At 48.6% G+C, this 12892-nt stretch overlaps 1 protein-coding gene across 2 annotated transcripts in view; it reads left to right on the top strand.

Moving 5' to 3' along the window:
• MYH9 (myosin heavy chain 9) overlaps positions 1-12680 on the top strand; it is a 250168-nt gene extending 237488 nt beyond the window's left edge. For both annotated transcript variants that reach the window (XM_086958556.1, XM_086958561.1), the window contains exon 41: positions 11348-12680. In XM_086958556.1, coding sequence (XP_086814682.1) covers positions 11348-11459 — 112 coding nt within the window. In that variant the 3' untranslated portion in view covers positions 11460-12680. The remainder of the gene's footprint in view (positions 1-11347) is intronic.
• The last annotated feature ends 212 nt before the right edge of the window (positions 12681-12892 follow it).

Genomic DNA, 12892 nt, shown 5'->3' on the forward strand with positions numbered 1-12892 from the left:
CCCTAAAACGACATATTTCAGCTTACATTTTTCTTCCACCTTTATGCTCAGATTTGTTGGCTGCTCCATTACCTTAGTATCGGATGCCGGGAAGCAAACCCTAACATAGCATCAAGACATCGAGATTAACCATTACTTCTCATCCAGGGGATTCTCATCAATAGTCATAATCTAAGAATAATCCCCTGATGCCTTTATTACCAAAGGTTCTCAGCAAGAGGAAAGTGGAGCTGTCTTTTTATCCTGTTGGCTCAAGCAGCATTGTTCCACAGAGCTTCTCCTGCTATCTGAATACAGCCACCTTCTAACATCCTGTAAACGCTTGGTGTGCTAAGGCCAGGTTCTTCATCCTGACCTGACTTCTCTCCTCTTATGCTCATGGCTCCTAAATGGAAGCCACGAAGACCTGTAAACCGTAATTGAAACGTTTCTGCCTATGGCGCCAGAAAAGAAGCCTACATCCTCTACTAGCATAATCTGGCAGATACCTACCCAATCTCCTCTAACTTGCTCAGTTACAGTTGGTACATGTCTGTTCAGGTATGGCTACCATCAATATCAAGATATAGATGCTCATCACATTTTCTTTCCTCTGTTGTAGTATCATCAAACAGTTAAAGAGAATTATTTAGTTTTTTCCTCCATAAGGGCTCATTCGCCGGACTGGCACCTGAACATAGTTATATCAACTGAGTTAATTCGAACCTATTCACTGTGTATAGCTCCTATGTCTCACAAGGAAGGTCTCCTTGTTACTAGCGCTCATTCTGACCAGGAGGGTAGGGGAGATGCAGACTTTCTCAACTATGGAATCTTCTGTGCCTTGGCAATTTGGTACTTCTCAGAACCAATCCAAAGACTTATTTTAAGGTTCCTAGGATTTTCCCCCGGGCACCCTATAATAGTTTTAAGGATTTTCCCCCGGGCACCCTATAATAGTTCTGACTTTCTTCCTGAATCCAACATCACCAGCTGAGGTCTATTCATATGTTTGGTATCAAATGATATCTAAAATTCTACTTGCATCGGGCTAAACAACTCATGAGAACCGACCAACTGTTGAAATCAGATGGACACTCGTAAGGGTGCTTTAGTCACAATGGCAACCATTGCTCAATGAATTTCAACTGCACTTTATTTTTTGCCACTCAAAGGCTGGCAAGCCCCTCTCGGCAAACCAGGGTGCACTCAATTAGCGCAGTTTCCACTTAACAACTTTGTTTGCGAAATTGCCTCTGGAGAAAATGTTGTTCTGTGACTTGGAGTAGTGTGCATATAATTCATGCACATTATTACGCGGAATCGCCCCAGCACAGCGGTTCTGCGATTAAAACAAGTTTTACTAAACCACTTATTTCAATATGGGGAGCCTGTTTTGGTTCCATGTTTGCTTATATATTTATGCTAATTTTAATGAATGATAAATGATATTTGTTAAATTGCATATGAAGGTTAACTGCAGTTACAGGTAAGTAGCTAACTTTTCTTCTCCAGTATTTGATCTTTCATCTATTTACATGCCTGAAGCAAAATAGCAAGCAGTTACTGTATTTGTATATCTTACAGTATTCGTGTAAATAGCAGATGGTGGATAGAAAATATATACTTTATTGGTATCTTTCACAGATTCACATGTGACCCATAATCCTCCCCAGAGATGCTGCCCTTGTAGTTCAATTATTTATTCCCCCATGTGCTTGAAAATCTGAGGTAAACCGCCCCCTCCACAAACACTCACACTACTGATTTTCTACTTGGGTAGTGTACCGAGGCCTGCTAACCAGACCTCTGTGCCAGTTTTCCTGCCCCAGAATAAGGTGTCTAATCTTGCTACAATTGGTTAAAGAATTTAGCAACCCCTGTAAGCACCTAGTAAATAATACCCAGGGCATGAATTCTAAAGCAGATCCCAAAAGGCTGCAGCATATCTTATGCAACCCTAAGGTACCTACACACAAATTCCACACACTGCCATTGCAGGCTTCGTGACATGGTGCAAGTCATGAGTGAAGATAGGACACTCCTGTATGCCATGCCAAAGTCACTGCATCTAATATATGTAAGTCACCCCTACAGAAGGCCTTTGAACCCTTGGGCAGGGTGCATTATATTTACTGTGCAGACCTATCTGTATGATCAGATATGCCTGTGTCTAATTTAATAAACAATTGATGGACAGAATGCAGAACAATGTCATACATGCACCTCCGTACAGAGATCTGGGCCTAAATCCATCGGGGTTTTTCGCTCCCCATGCCATTGCAGTTTGAACCCAGCCATATGCAAATCGGTCTTGATCCTAGTTCTATTACTAGGCAGCATAAGTGAGCAGGGAAGCAATCTGTATGTACTGGGCCTTGGTCAAAACCAGTTCCCTAGCTACATAATGGCTTCACTGAAACATTGGATTTGGTATCAATCTCGTATTAATAAATCCACACTGATTCTAGTGATGGTTTGATTACTTTATTTACCCAAAGGATACCTTAGAGGTACCCCTGAAACCTACCAGTTCTCTAGTGTGCAGGCTGACTGACTGGTCCAGTTCAACCTACCACCACAGATGAGTGTCTGACCCCAAGGGGTGAGTCCGCGCTCTCAGGTCAGGAACAATGCCTTCTCTTGAGAGGTATATCTGAAAGACACGTTGGTGATAGATTCCTTACCTCAGAATATCCCCAGGCGTCAGACTGGATCCGGAAAATTTTGCATAGCAATACCCCTGCGTGCCGGCAGGCGTCGTCCGCGGCTCCGCGTCCGTCGTTGGTGCCAGAATGACGTCGTCGGAATACTTAGACGCCGCCCATGCGCGCTGACGTCAGTTCTTTTTTTCCGTGCCAGCTAGCGCAGATCCGGAGAAGCTCTACCCCTTAGTCTTTTTTGACTAAACTTTCGGATCTTTTTGATAATTTCTTTGCTAGAGTCTTCGACTCCTACGGTGCCGGTAGGGATGCCCAGGTTTAAACCCTGTTCCAGGTGCGACCGACTGATGTCGGTTACCGACCCCCATCGCCGGTGTCTCAAGTGTTTAGGCCTCGACCGCACCTGCTCAGACTGCTGGACCCTGACTTCTAAGGCTAGACGAGAGCGGTCTCGCAAGCGACTGGAGCTCCGGCAGTCGGCCCGCGCCGCTCCAGGTCCCGGTCCCACGGGAGGTCTAGGGACAGGTCGCGGGGTCGGAGCCCTCGCAGCTCCGGGACTGGACATTGGTCTTGGGATCCAAGTCCTCAGGTAAGAGGCATAAGAGGTCGGAGACATCCTCGTTCCTCCGACCCACCCCGACGCTCGCACGATGCGGCTACGCCAGAGTCGGTCGTCGTCGCCGTCTGCCCCACACCTTCGGGTCCCTGAGCAAGACGCGACGCCTGAGGACATCGAGCGGTACCTCATGGACAAGGGGTCCCTCCCTCCTCAGCCGGGTCACGTGGCGCCTTCGGGCCCAATGGCCCCGGCTGGAGGGCCTAGCAGGTCGGGCGCTTCGGCTCGGACGCCGTCGGGTGCTTCGGTCCTGGCGCCGCAGGCCCTCTCTGGATCCGCTTCCGGGTCGTTGCCGGTCGACCTCACAACCTCGCCGATGCCGGCCACACGGGTTTTGCCCCCGGTGCCTGCTATGGGCGCCGCTACCGACTGCTTTTGGAGATTTCTGTTTCCATGAACAGGACCCATCTGTTGAACCTGTGCTACAGGAGATGGGTGACTAGGGTGATTGGGAAGGGTCTGAGGACCCTCTGGCACAGGAGTGCCAGTCACCACAGGACTGGACATATGAGCTTGGGGAGGCCAGTGGCATTGACACTTCGCCAGACATTGGATTTGTCTCCCCTCCCACCGTGGCTACGGAGGAGGGGGCAGCTTATAGTGTAGAGTTGACACGGGCAGCCAAGGCCCTAAACCTTGAACACCCTGTCGCGGCCGAGAGAACTAACCTCACAGAGGTCCTTAAACCGCAGGCAAGCTCCAGTGAGCCTCTGCTGCTGTTTAATGAGGCCTTATGACGTTCTTGTGGGCACTTGGTCCAAGCCTGCCACAGGTCCGCCTGTGGATAGGAACATGGCCCGACGCTACCGACTGGCCCTGGGCGAACCTTGCTTTTTGTCCACCCACCCCACCCAGAGAGCCTGGTCATCCAGGCCTACACTTCCCAGACCACATTCCCGACGGCTCCGGGAATCCAAGAGGTAAGAACAGTTCGGGAAGGTGTTCTCGTCCCTCAGTTTGGGATTGAGGTCAATTAATACCGCATGCCTCTTGGGCCGCTATACCCAGACTCTGTGGGTCGCGGACGTGCTGCCACAGTGTCTGGAGGAGGTCCAGGCAAAACTCGCCCAAACCCCTTCGGAGGGTCGAGATGCAGCACGGTATTCCATCCGGTGTGAGCTGGATACCACAGACTCACTGGGCAGGGTGATGGCAACGATGGTGGCGGTTCGACTCCATGCCTGGTTGAGGTCCGCCAACTTTTCGGCCGATGTCAGGCCACTCTGCTGGACATGCCGTTTGCTCCGTCGTCTTTGGCGACAAGGCAGACCATGCGCTTGAGCGATTTAAGGACTCCATGGCTACGGCCAAGTCCTTGGGCCTATCGGCCCCTCGACAGCAAACTGGTGCCTTTTGCTCCTTTCGTGGCCAAGGAAGGGGCGCCCCACACGTGCTGCCAGCCACGCGCCGCAGAATGTCCAACAGCGCGGTGGCGGCTGTGGAAACCGCCGTGGCGGCGGTCGGACAACGGCGCGGCCAGTCCACACCTTCCCCCGCAGCACCTGCCTCAAAACCCTCCTAGTCCGTGCTTTTAGGCCCATGTGATGCCAGTGGGGGGGCAGGTTTCGCCATCACCTCTTCCACTGGCGCACAGTCACGTCGGACAGGTGGGTGCTGCAAATCGTCCGAAGGGGCTGCTCCCTCCCCTTCGAGGCGACCCCTCCTGCCATTCCACCGCGTGTCTGTATCACTTGCAACTTCTGCAAGAGCAGCTATCTGTTTTTTTATAGATAAAATCCAAGCAATCCAGGATGGCTTTGGATCCGCCCTCTATGCGCAGGCAACACCCTCTTCGGGTGACCCCAGACTTAGACCTAGCCTACACTCTCCTGACAGCTTTTACTCCTATTCCTCTGTCAGACACTTTGGCCATTCTTAAATCGGGTTCCCCAGCTGATCCCTGCCTAGCCAGGCAGTTATCAGCAGTGGCGGAGGTAGTTAACCCTAAAGTGAACAATATCAATCTTTCGCTTCAAACCGCTACGGTTCCATCTGAGTGGAAACAGGCAAAACTCCTCCCCGCTAAAAAAACCTTCATTAAACCCGCCACTCTTGCTAGCTACCGACCTATCTCACTTCTCCCTGCTGTGGCGAAGGTGTGAGAAGGCAGCCCACAAACAGCTCTCTGAGTTTAAGACTTCTGGCGACCTCCAACCAGTCAGGCTTCAGGGCCTCATATAGTACTGAGACGGCCCTGGTTGAGATGGCGGAGGCTATTGAAGAATGCCTAGATTCCGGCGGCAGAGGCCCTGGTTTTATTTTCCCTCTCTGCTGCATTCAACATAGTACTGCTTTATCAACTCTTGGCCCGTCCAATATCTGAATCTCCGGCTTGGTGTGGGATTGGTTGGATTCCTTCTTGGCGAATAGAACGCAGCAAGTATGGCTGCCTCCATGCTCTTCTATACCGAGAAGCGTGTCCATGGGCGTCCCCCAGAGCTCAACCTTGAGCCTCCTTCTCTTTACCGTTTGAGGCCGCTAATCTATCTGGTAGAGGAGCTGGGGGTTAAGATCGTAGCGTATGCTGATGATACCCAGCTCCTCTTCACGTGGAAGAAAAAACGATTTATCCCCTGATTTAGCTAAAAACTGTCTTGCTGAAGTTTTTAAATGGCTAGCACAGGCCCAACTCCAATGCAATGAGGACAAGTCCGGGGTACTCCTCTATGGGTCCTTCCCGCAGCATTTAAGGGATGATCTTTGGCCCGAGGGTTACCACATGCCCAAGTCTATGGGGAACCCAGTGAGGAATTTGGGGGTCTTGTTCAGTGAGTACCTCGGATTCTTACCGCAGATTAAAAAAAAATTGCCCGGAGTTTGCTTTGGCACCCTGAAAATACTTAATTTCCTGCCTTTGCTACCTAGAGCCAAAAAGGAAATGGTGACCCGTGCACTCATTCTCACGCTTGGATTACACCAATGCCCTATACATCAGCCTCCCGTCCTACCAGCTGAAAAAGTTACATTCCAGAATGCAGCTGCTAGTGCGCTTCCGGGCGTCTCTGGTAGGTCAAGCACAAAGCAACTTCTCCGGGATCTGCATTGGCTTCCAGTGGGCCAGGGCTTTCTGTTTAAGGCTCTCACCATTGCTCACTGTACCCTATACAAATCAGGGCCCATGTATCTCAGACTCTTTGTTTTCTATGTGCCTCACAGACTGCTACCCTCGACTGGGCAATGCCTTGCTGCTATTCCCTGCTACCGCCTCATGAGAACAGAAGGTAGCTCCCTCTGTCAAGGAGGCTAAAGCCTAAAATGCCCTGCCCATCGAGCTTCAAAACATTCACGACCCTATAAATGTCGAATAACCTACAAACCGATTTGCAACACAAGAAAAAGCAAAATAGGCTGGTTGGGGAAATTTAGATATGCATCTTGACGATACCTTTTTATTTATACCATTCGGGAGAGGAGCAAGCTATTGATGATACTGATCTTAATAGCACCCCAGTGGGCAAGACCCATGTGGCTTTCTGAGCTGGTGGAGGTCTCAATGTGTGAAATAAAGCAGTCCCCTTTGGCTGACTCTGGTTTGTCAGTAGGTCTTGTAGTCCCAACCTGGCGCTTGGCTTTTGAAGACTTTGACATCAGAATTCTGGGTTGCCCATAGAGAATAATGGAGTTCCTGAGGGAACTAGAAAACCAAGCACATACATGCTATACTGCAAAGTGCAACTAGTATGTTTACTGGTGCAAAGGTGATGTAGCAAGTAGAACACATTTTCATTAGTCCCTGGTAGCTCTTACCTTCTAGATGACCACCTCACCTACACATCAATCCAGTCCACTTGGCAGCCATAGTAGCATATACTATGGGACGTATAGGGAGAAGTTTCTTCCCTATAATAGTTATTAAGAGACTGCTGGAAGGATAAACTTATGGCACCATCACCTATATGTAAGAAAGTGGCTCTATATGTACTGGGCCAAAGTAAGGTACAGTGTGTATAGAGTCCCCAGAGGTATGGCAGAGACTAAAGTTAGATATAACCTTACACTCGTGGTAGCTTGGTAGAGCAGTAAGGCAGTATCAGAGGACACTGTGAAGCATTTGTTGTACAAACTGTCAGCAAATGGTCTCACACACTCAAGGACTGAACTCTAGGCCAATTGTTTTATATCTCAAGATAGTTTTATTTTAGAACCAACAAGGTATCAAAATATACTTTTCTCAATATGAGTGACTTTAGGTAATTACTCTGCAAATTGGCAATAGACTTTGTAAGTACAGTAGCTACAGTGGTTGCAAGAGGCAACACAATTTAACATTGAGCTCAATGTTTTTTTCTAGATAAATGCAATTGATTACTTTATAGATTACTTTTCTAACCACAGGACTGGATCCTGGATTCAGTCCTGGGACATAAGCTGTAAACAGTTAAGTAAAAGCGTTTGGTAGAAGTTGTTGTTTTTAAAGAATATAATTGTATTTTCAAAGTTGACACTTAGAAACTTTTCAGTGAAAACCAAGCAATGTTATCCTATAGAAGGAAATTAAAGTTACCATAAAAGTTCTTATAATTACTTTTACGGTTCAGTGCTGGGCTATAGGTGCAGCACTGGCTTCTCTCCTGATCACAGGTGAGTAAATCTGAATTAGTTAAGGCTGATTTTAGATGAATATTTTAAAGTTTCAAAACTCCACACTTAATAAATAAGAAGAATTTTCAAGTGAAACCAGTCAATGTTATCCTATGGAAGGAGAATGAGTTATCGGTTTTTAGTAGAGTACTCTACTAGTAGAGTTACGGTTCTGGGCATAGACTCGGGTGTCTCCCAGGGACGAAAAGGTACAGTTGTTGTACCCTCAGCGGCAGCTGGGTGTAGAGAGTGTAAGCCCAATGCAATCCAATGGAGGGTAGGGGGCCTTCGGTTGGTGGCTGCCAGCAAGCAGGCCACACAGCTGTGGGTCACTCAGGGCAAGTGGGGAAGTAGGGTAGTAGTTACACTTCCAGCGGCACTCTGGCGGCTGGGTGCAGGGTGCTTTTGAGCAGTCGGGCGCTCTGTTATCCAATTTCGAAAGTTAAAAAGTGAACAAAGGCTGCAGGCTCGGACGGAGATTCTTCAGGTGCGACCACCACTTCGAGAGGTAAGTTGGGATCTTGGAGAAGAGGTAGGTACCTCAAAGGAAGGCACAGGGGGCCCAGGGTGCAGGGGTGTCTTTTGGTGTCAGGAAATCTTACCCTCAGCTGGTCGCAGTTGGAGGGGTCCCTAGTTCTGAGGCTGCAGGCGTTAGTTGGTCGTCGAGGATGGTCTTTGGGCACTGGACTCCGGGTCAGGCGCTGGGGGGGGGGTGTCCTCGTGATCTTGGGTCACTCAGGCACAGGCCGGGCTTTGAGGGTGCAGAGTGGGCTGGGTTTGTGGTTCCTGGCTGGCTCCAAGGCTATTGCTGAGCAGAACCACAGCTCGTTACAGGTAGGGCTATGACCTGGGGTGGGACACCCCATAGCCTGCTCCCCGCCGGTCGGAGGGGGGCAGGAACCTAGCTGTGATTGGGCAGGGCTCTTTATCTTCAAGATGGCTGGAGCCTGGGGTCGTGCTTCACCTCTCCTCTCCCACCTGAGGGGTGGGGTTGGCACAGGCTGGCACACCCCCTTCCTGACGTAGGGTTTCCCGCCAGTCTTCCTGCCAGAGTGGGGGGTCAGAACTGGTGGGGGCCAGTTGCTGGGTACAGCAAATTTTCTGGAGAAGCTCAGAGGTGGCATGTCTTTGAAGCTTCCTCCTGCCCATCCTGGGGGAGAAGACCTAGCACCTCACCCAGGATGTGCATTGCTGCAGGCCCAGGAGAGCGAGGGGCTCCCCACCCAGGGGTCCAGCAACAGGTCTGCTGTGGGGCAGCCTGGGCAGCCACTCAGACCGGACGTGGATTGTAGGTTAGGTTTCTGGGGGCATCTCTAAGATGCCCTCTGGTGCATTTTACATTAACCCCTTGGCCGCGGCGGTAATTCCGCCACGGAGCTAGGGGTGGGGGGCGTGCGGCGCCGCCATGCTCGTGACAGAACTACTCGGTCACGAGCCGCGGTGGCGCTGTGCTTATGATGGAATGGTTCCGTCACGGCCCCGCCTGCTCAATGGAACGCTCAGCGCAGGCGCGGGGGCCGTGACGGAACCATTCCGTCACCAGCACAGCCCCACCTTGGCTCGTGACGGAATGGTTCCGTCACGAGCGTGCAAGTGGTTAAACCTCACACTGGCATCAGTGCGGGTTTAATGTGCTGAGCAGTTGGATACCAAACTTCAGTCTTCAGTGAAGCCATCATGGTGCTGTGGAGTTTGTAATGAATACCTCCCAGCACCATATGCTCTTAAATGGCAGCACTGCACTTACAGTGCCCAGCACTGTAGGGGCACAGGACTCGTGCACCTGTGCCCACACCACTGGCATAGGACACCCAGATAGGGGGGGTGACTGATGTATGCCAGGACAGTGGGGTTTGTGGGCATGGAACACAGGGATGTGTGCCATGTCGACTGTTTATTTCTGTCCTTAGACACTCCGCCTGCAAAGGCAGTGTGTTGGTGTCGGGGTACAGGGCCCCTAAGGGTGGCACAAGAAGTGCTGCAGCCCTTAAGGGGCCTTCTCTGGTCACCATGCCCGGAGTACATAGGGTACAATTTACTAGGGGCTGATAGGTGACCAGAGATGCCAATTGGGTTTTGTTTCAACACGGCTTTAGGGAAAGAACACAGGCCCCGGGTACCTGGTTGGCAGAAGCCCAGGGCACACAGTCAAAGCACAGCAGTTCAGCAAAACGTGGGGGCATACCAATGCAAGAAAGACTGCACTTTCTCACAGCTATGCCAATTTTCTGCACCTTAATCAATAGTATCCAGTTGGTTAAATGAGAATCGGTGCACTAATGTAACATACAAAGGCTAACTATCAGGAAGGAAAACTAGGTAATTCAATTGTGGTGCTCACGTGGTGACAGAACCCAGCTACCCAGGGCGTGTTCTTCTGTAATGTGTGAACAGTCAGGGACAGGTTTAATAGCACCAAAGCGCACACTTGTGAATCAATAACTTCCTTGATAAGGTGGCAAAGTAGTTTGTTGGTTCAATGTGATCTCCATTTATTCCATATATATCGTTGTGTGGACAATTGGATCTTACATGCGCGCTGCTTGTAAGATTCAATTGTCCACACTACGATATATATGAAACAATAAATGGAGAGATCAGTGATCTATCAATTGACTATGCCACCTTATCAAGGAAGTTATTGATTCACATGTGTGTGCTTCAATGCTATTACTGAAACTATTGCGTGGACACTTGTCTGACTAGCAACGCGTACATTGAACAGAAGATATTAAAGCACCTGATTGCTAGCACAAAATTGCTTCAACCCAACCTCCCAAGAGATCTGTTGCTACAAAAGCAATGCACAGCATGTGATTAATGAAAATATTCACTCTACAAAACCAAATTATTATTTAAACCTGAAGTAGTAGTTCTTCACCCCTAAAAATGAGGTGTTCTAAGATAGGAAAATAGACAAACGGAAAAGCAGGAAGCTATAGAAATGTTAGGGAAGAAAATATTCTGAAGATGGCCACCATGCATAGGAGCTTCTGGGATGTACATCTGCCTTCACAAGAGGTGGGGATTACCACTAAATGGTGCTAGTTATGTCTCAAATTAAAGAAAGCCGCAGGGAATTATGGTTCCACTGGATCGAGGAATAATGAACAGCATCTGAAACCAGGAAACTCTTTAACCACATGGCTGCTAGGCGTTGTCCCGTCCTGCGCTGAAAAAACAAAATCACAATAATTCATGACTAGCTGGCCTTGTCATCCGCGCACGGCAGGTAAGCGCCATGACGAGCCCAGCTCGTCATTAGCTTCGAAGGGGTTAAGGAGAAAAACTGCTCCTACTGGTAGGTAACCATTTTGTTAAATGCTGTAGGTTTAAAGCTAGGACATACACTGTGTGCCACTGCCCACCTGCTTTTGACAGCAGCAGTTCTATTTTTGTCTTCATCTGAAAGGGCTAGTACTCAGTGTTAAGATATTTCTAAGCTGTCTGCGCTTGTATCTTCAAGGTGCACCTTTTTATTGATTTTCTTTTCCATCTTTCACTCTAGGCGTGGCGGTGATGTGCCTTTCATCCCTCGACGTGCTGGCCGGAAAGGTGTAGAGGATGGCTCAGACGACGACTTGGACAGAGCAGATGCTGGAGATGCAAAAGCAGATTGAAAGCCATTTCTCTTTCTTGCTAAATAGCAGACTCCACTACTGGATTTCAAGCAACCATGATGCCTTCTCCTTACCCTGTGCCATTGTCTGAGTCTGAAATGATGCGAATTGGGGTTTCTTACCCGTTTGCTTATCTGCTGTCACTTTGTGCTTTAATTCTCTTATCCAAAGTAGGTTAAACCCTTTGGCACAGCTTTTCCTTGCCCCAGGCCCTCTGAATGGGAGATAATCCTCCACCCGTCCATGTCGCCAGATACGTATGCACTTTCCTAGAACCGCCACCTGATACTGAATCGAGCTGTTTTGACGAGGAAAGTTTTTTCCTATAGAGTAGGAAGCTATACCTCAAGACCAGCTTTTGGCAATCATGAATCTGCTTCTATTACTGCCTTATATGGAGATGTAGAATCCTCTGCTCTTACTCAGAAAAAGCAAGTGCAAACTTGTGTTGCTTACTGGACACACTGCTCTTGCCCTGACAACATGCGATCGGGGGATGATGGGTCTTGCTTAGCCACATTATAGTGTCCATCTGTCATTCTGGATTTGAAAGGATCGAGTAGGCCACGATATCTTGATCCACAGTATTCTGGTATTTTTTGTTGTGGATCTGTTGATAGTTGGCAAGCAGGGGAGAGAAGACCAAACAGATCTAGCAGTCATCAGATGTGTATCAGGACCAAAATCTATTTAATAAAAACTATAAATATATATATATCACATTGAACTTAGCCAGATTTTTTTTACATTATCAATGTCATTTATTTCAATTGTTTCATGTATTCTATCTTAGGAATTTCTAGGCCTGTGAAGAAATTTATAACTGGAGAGTGAATAACACTTACTGCACCTTGTACACACAGCCATATTTCACAGAGCTAGTTAAGGCTCTTCGAATAAAATAAACTGCGAACAGCACTTCTACGTCACTGCCTTTCTCCGGGATGACTGCCGTAGGGCAGGTTTCCTGCATCGCACACTGGCTAGTAGATATATATTTGTATGTTTGAATTGTAAAGTTGTGTATGCCATACATGGACTTAAGCACAAGGGTGAAAATCTGTAAAGCTCTGCTGTCCATTTCCCCTCCCTCCTCTGGCCAGCCTTGAGCTCCACTGAAATTTCCCTGGTGTACAACCCTCTACGAAGTGCCTTAAACTGCAGCAACGTTACCACTACTTGGCTGTCAAATGCAACATTGCAAATAAAGGTTTCACAATGCTGGTGTGTTAATTTTGTATCTGTTTAAAACTGGAGGCTGGAATAGTTGGGATGGCAAACGGAGCTGGGTTGAGTAGAGTCTACTATCTACAAAAGGAGCTGTTAAAACTGAGTTCTGTCTGCTTGAATGAGTGCCTGCCCAGTGATGCTGCTCCTTGCAGTGAGCCAGTGTATGTTTAGCCGGTGAAAATATGAATGTGGAATGATTTAGA

Source organism: Lissotriton vulgaris, chromosome 1_1, assembly GCF_964263255.1.
Source record: "Lissotriton vulgaris chromosome 1_1, aLisVul1.2, whole genome shotgun sequence".
Classification (NCBI taxonomy): Eukaryota; Metazoa; Chordata; class Amphibia; order Caudata; family Salamandridae; genus Lissotriton; species Lissotriton vulgaris.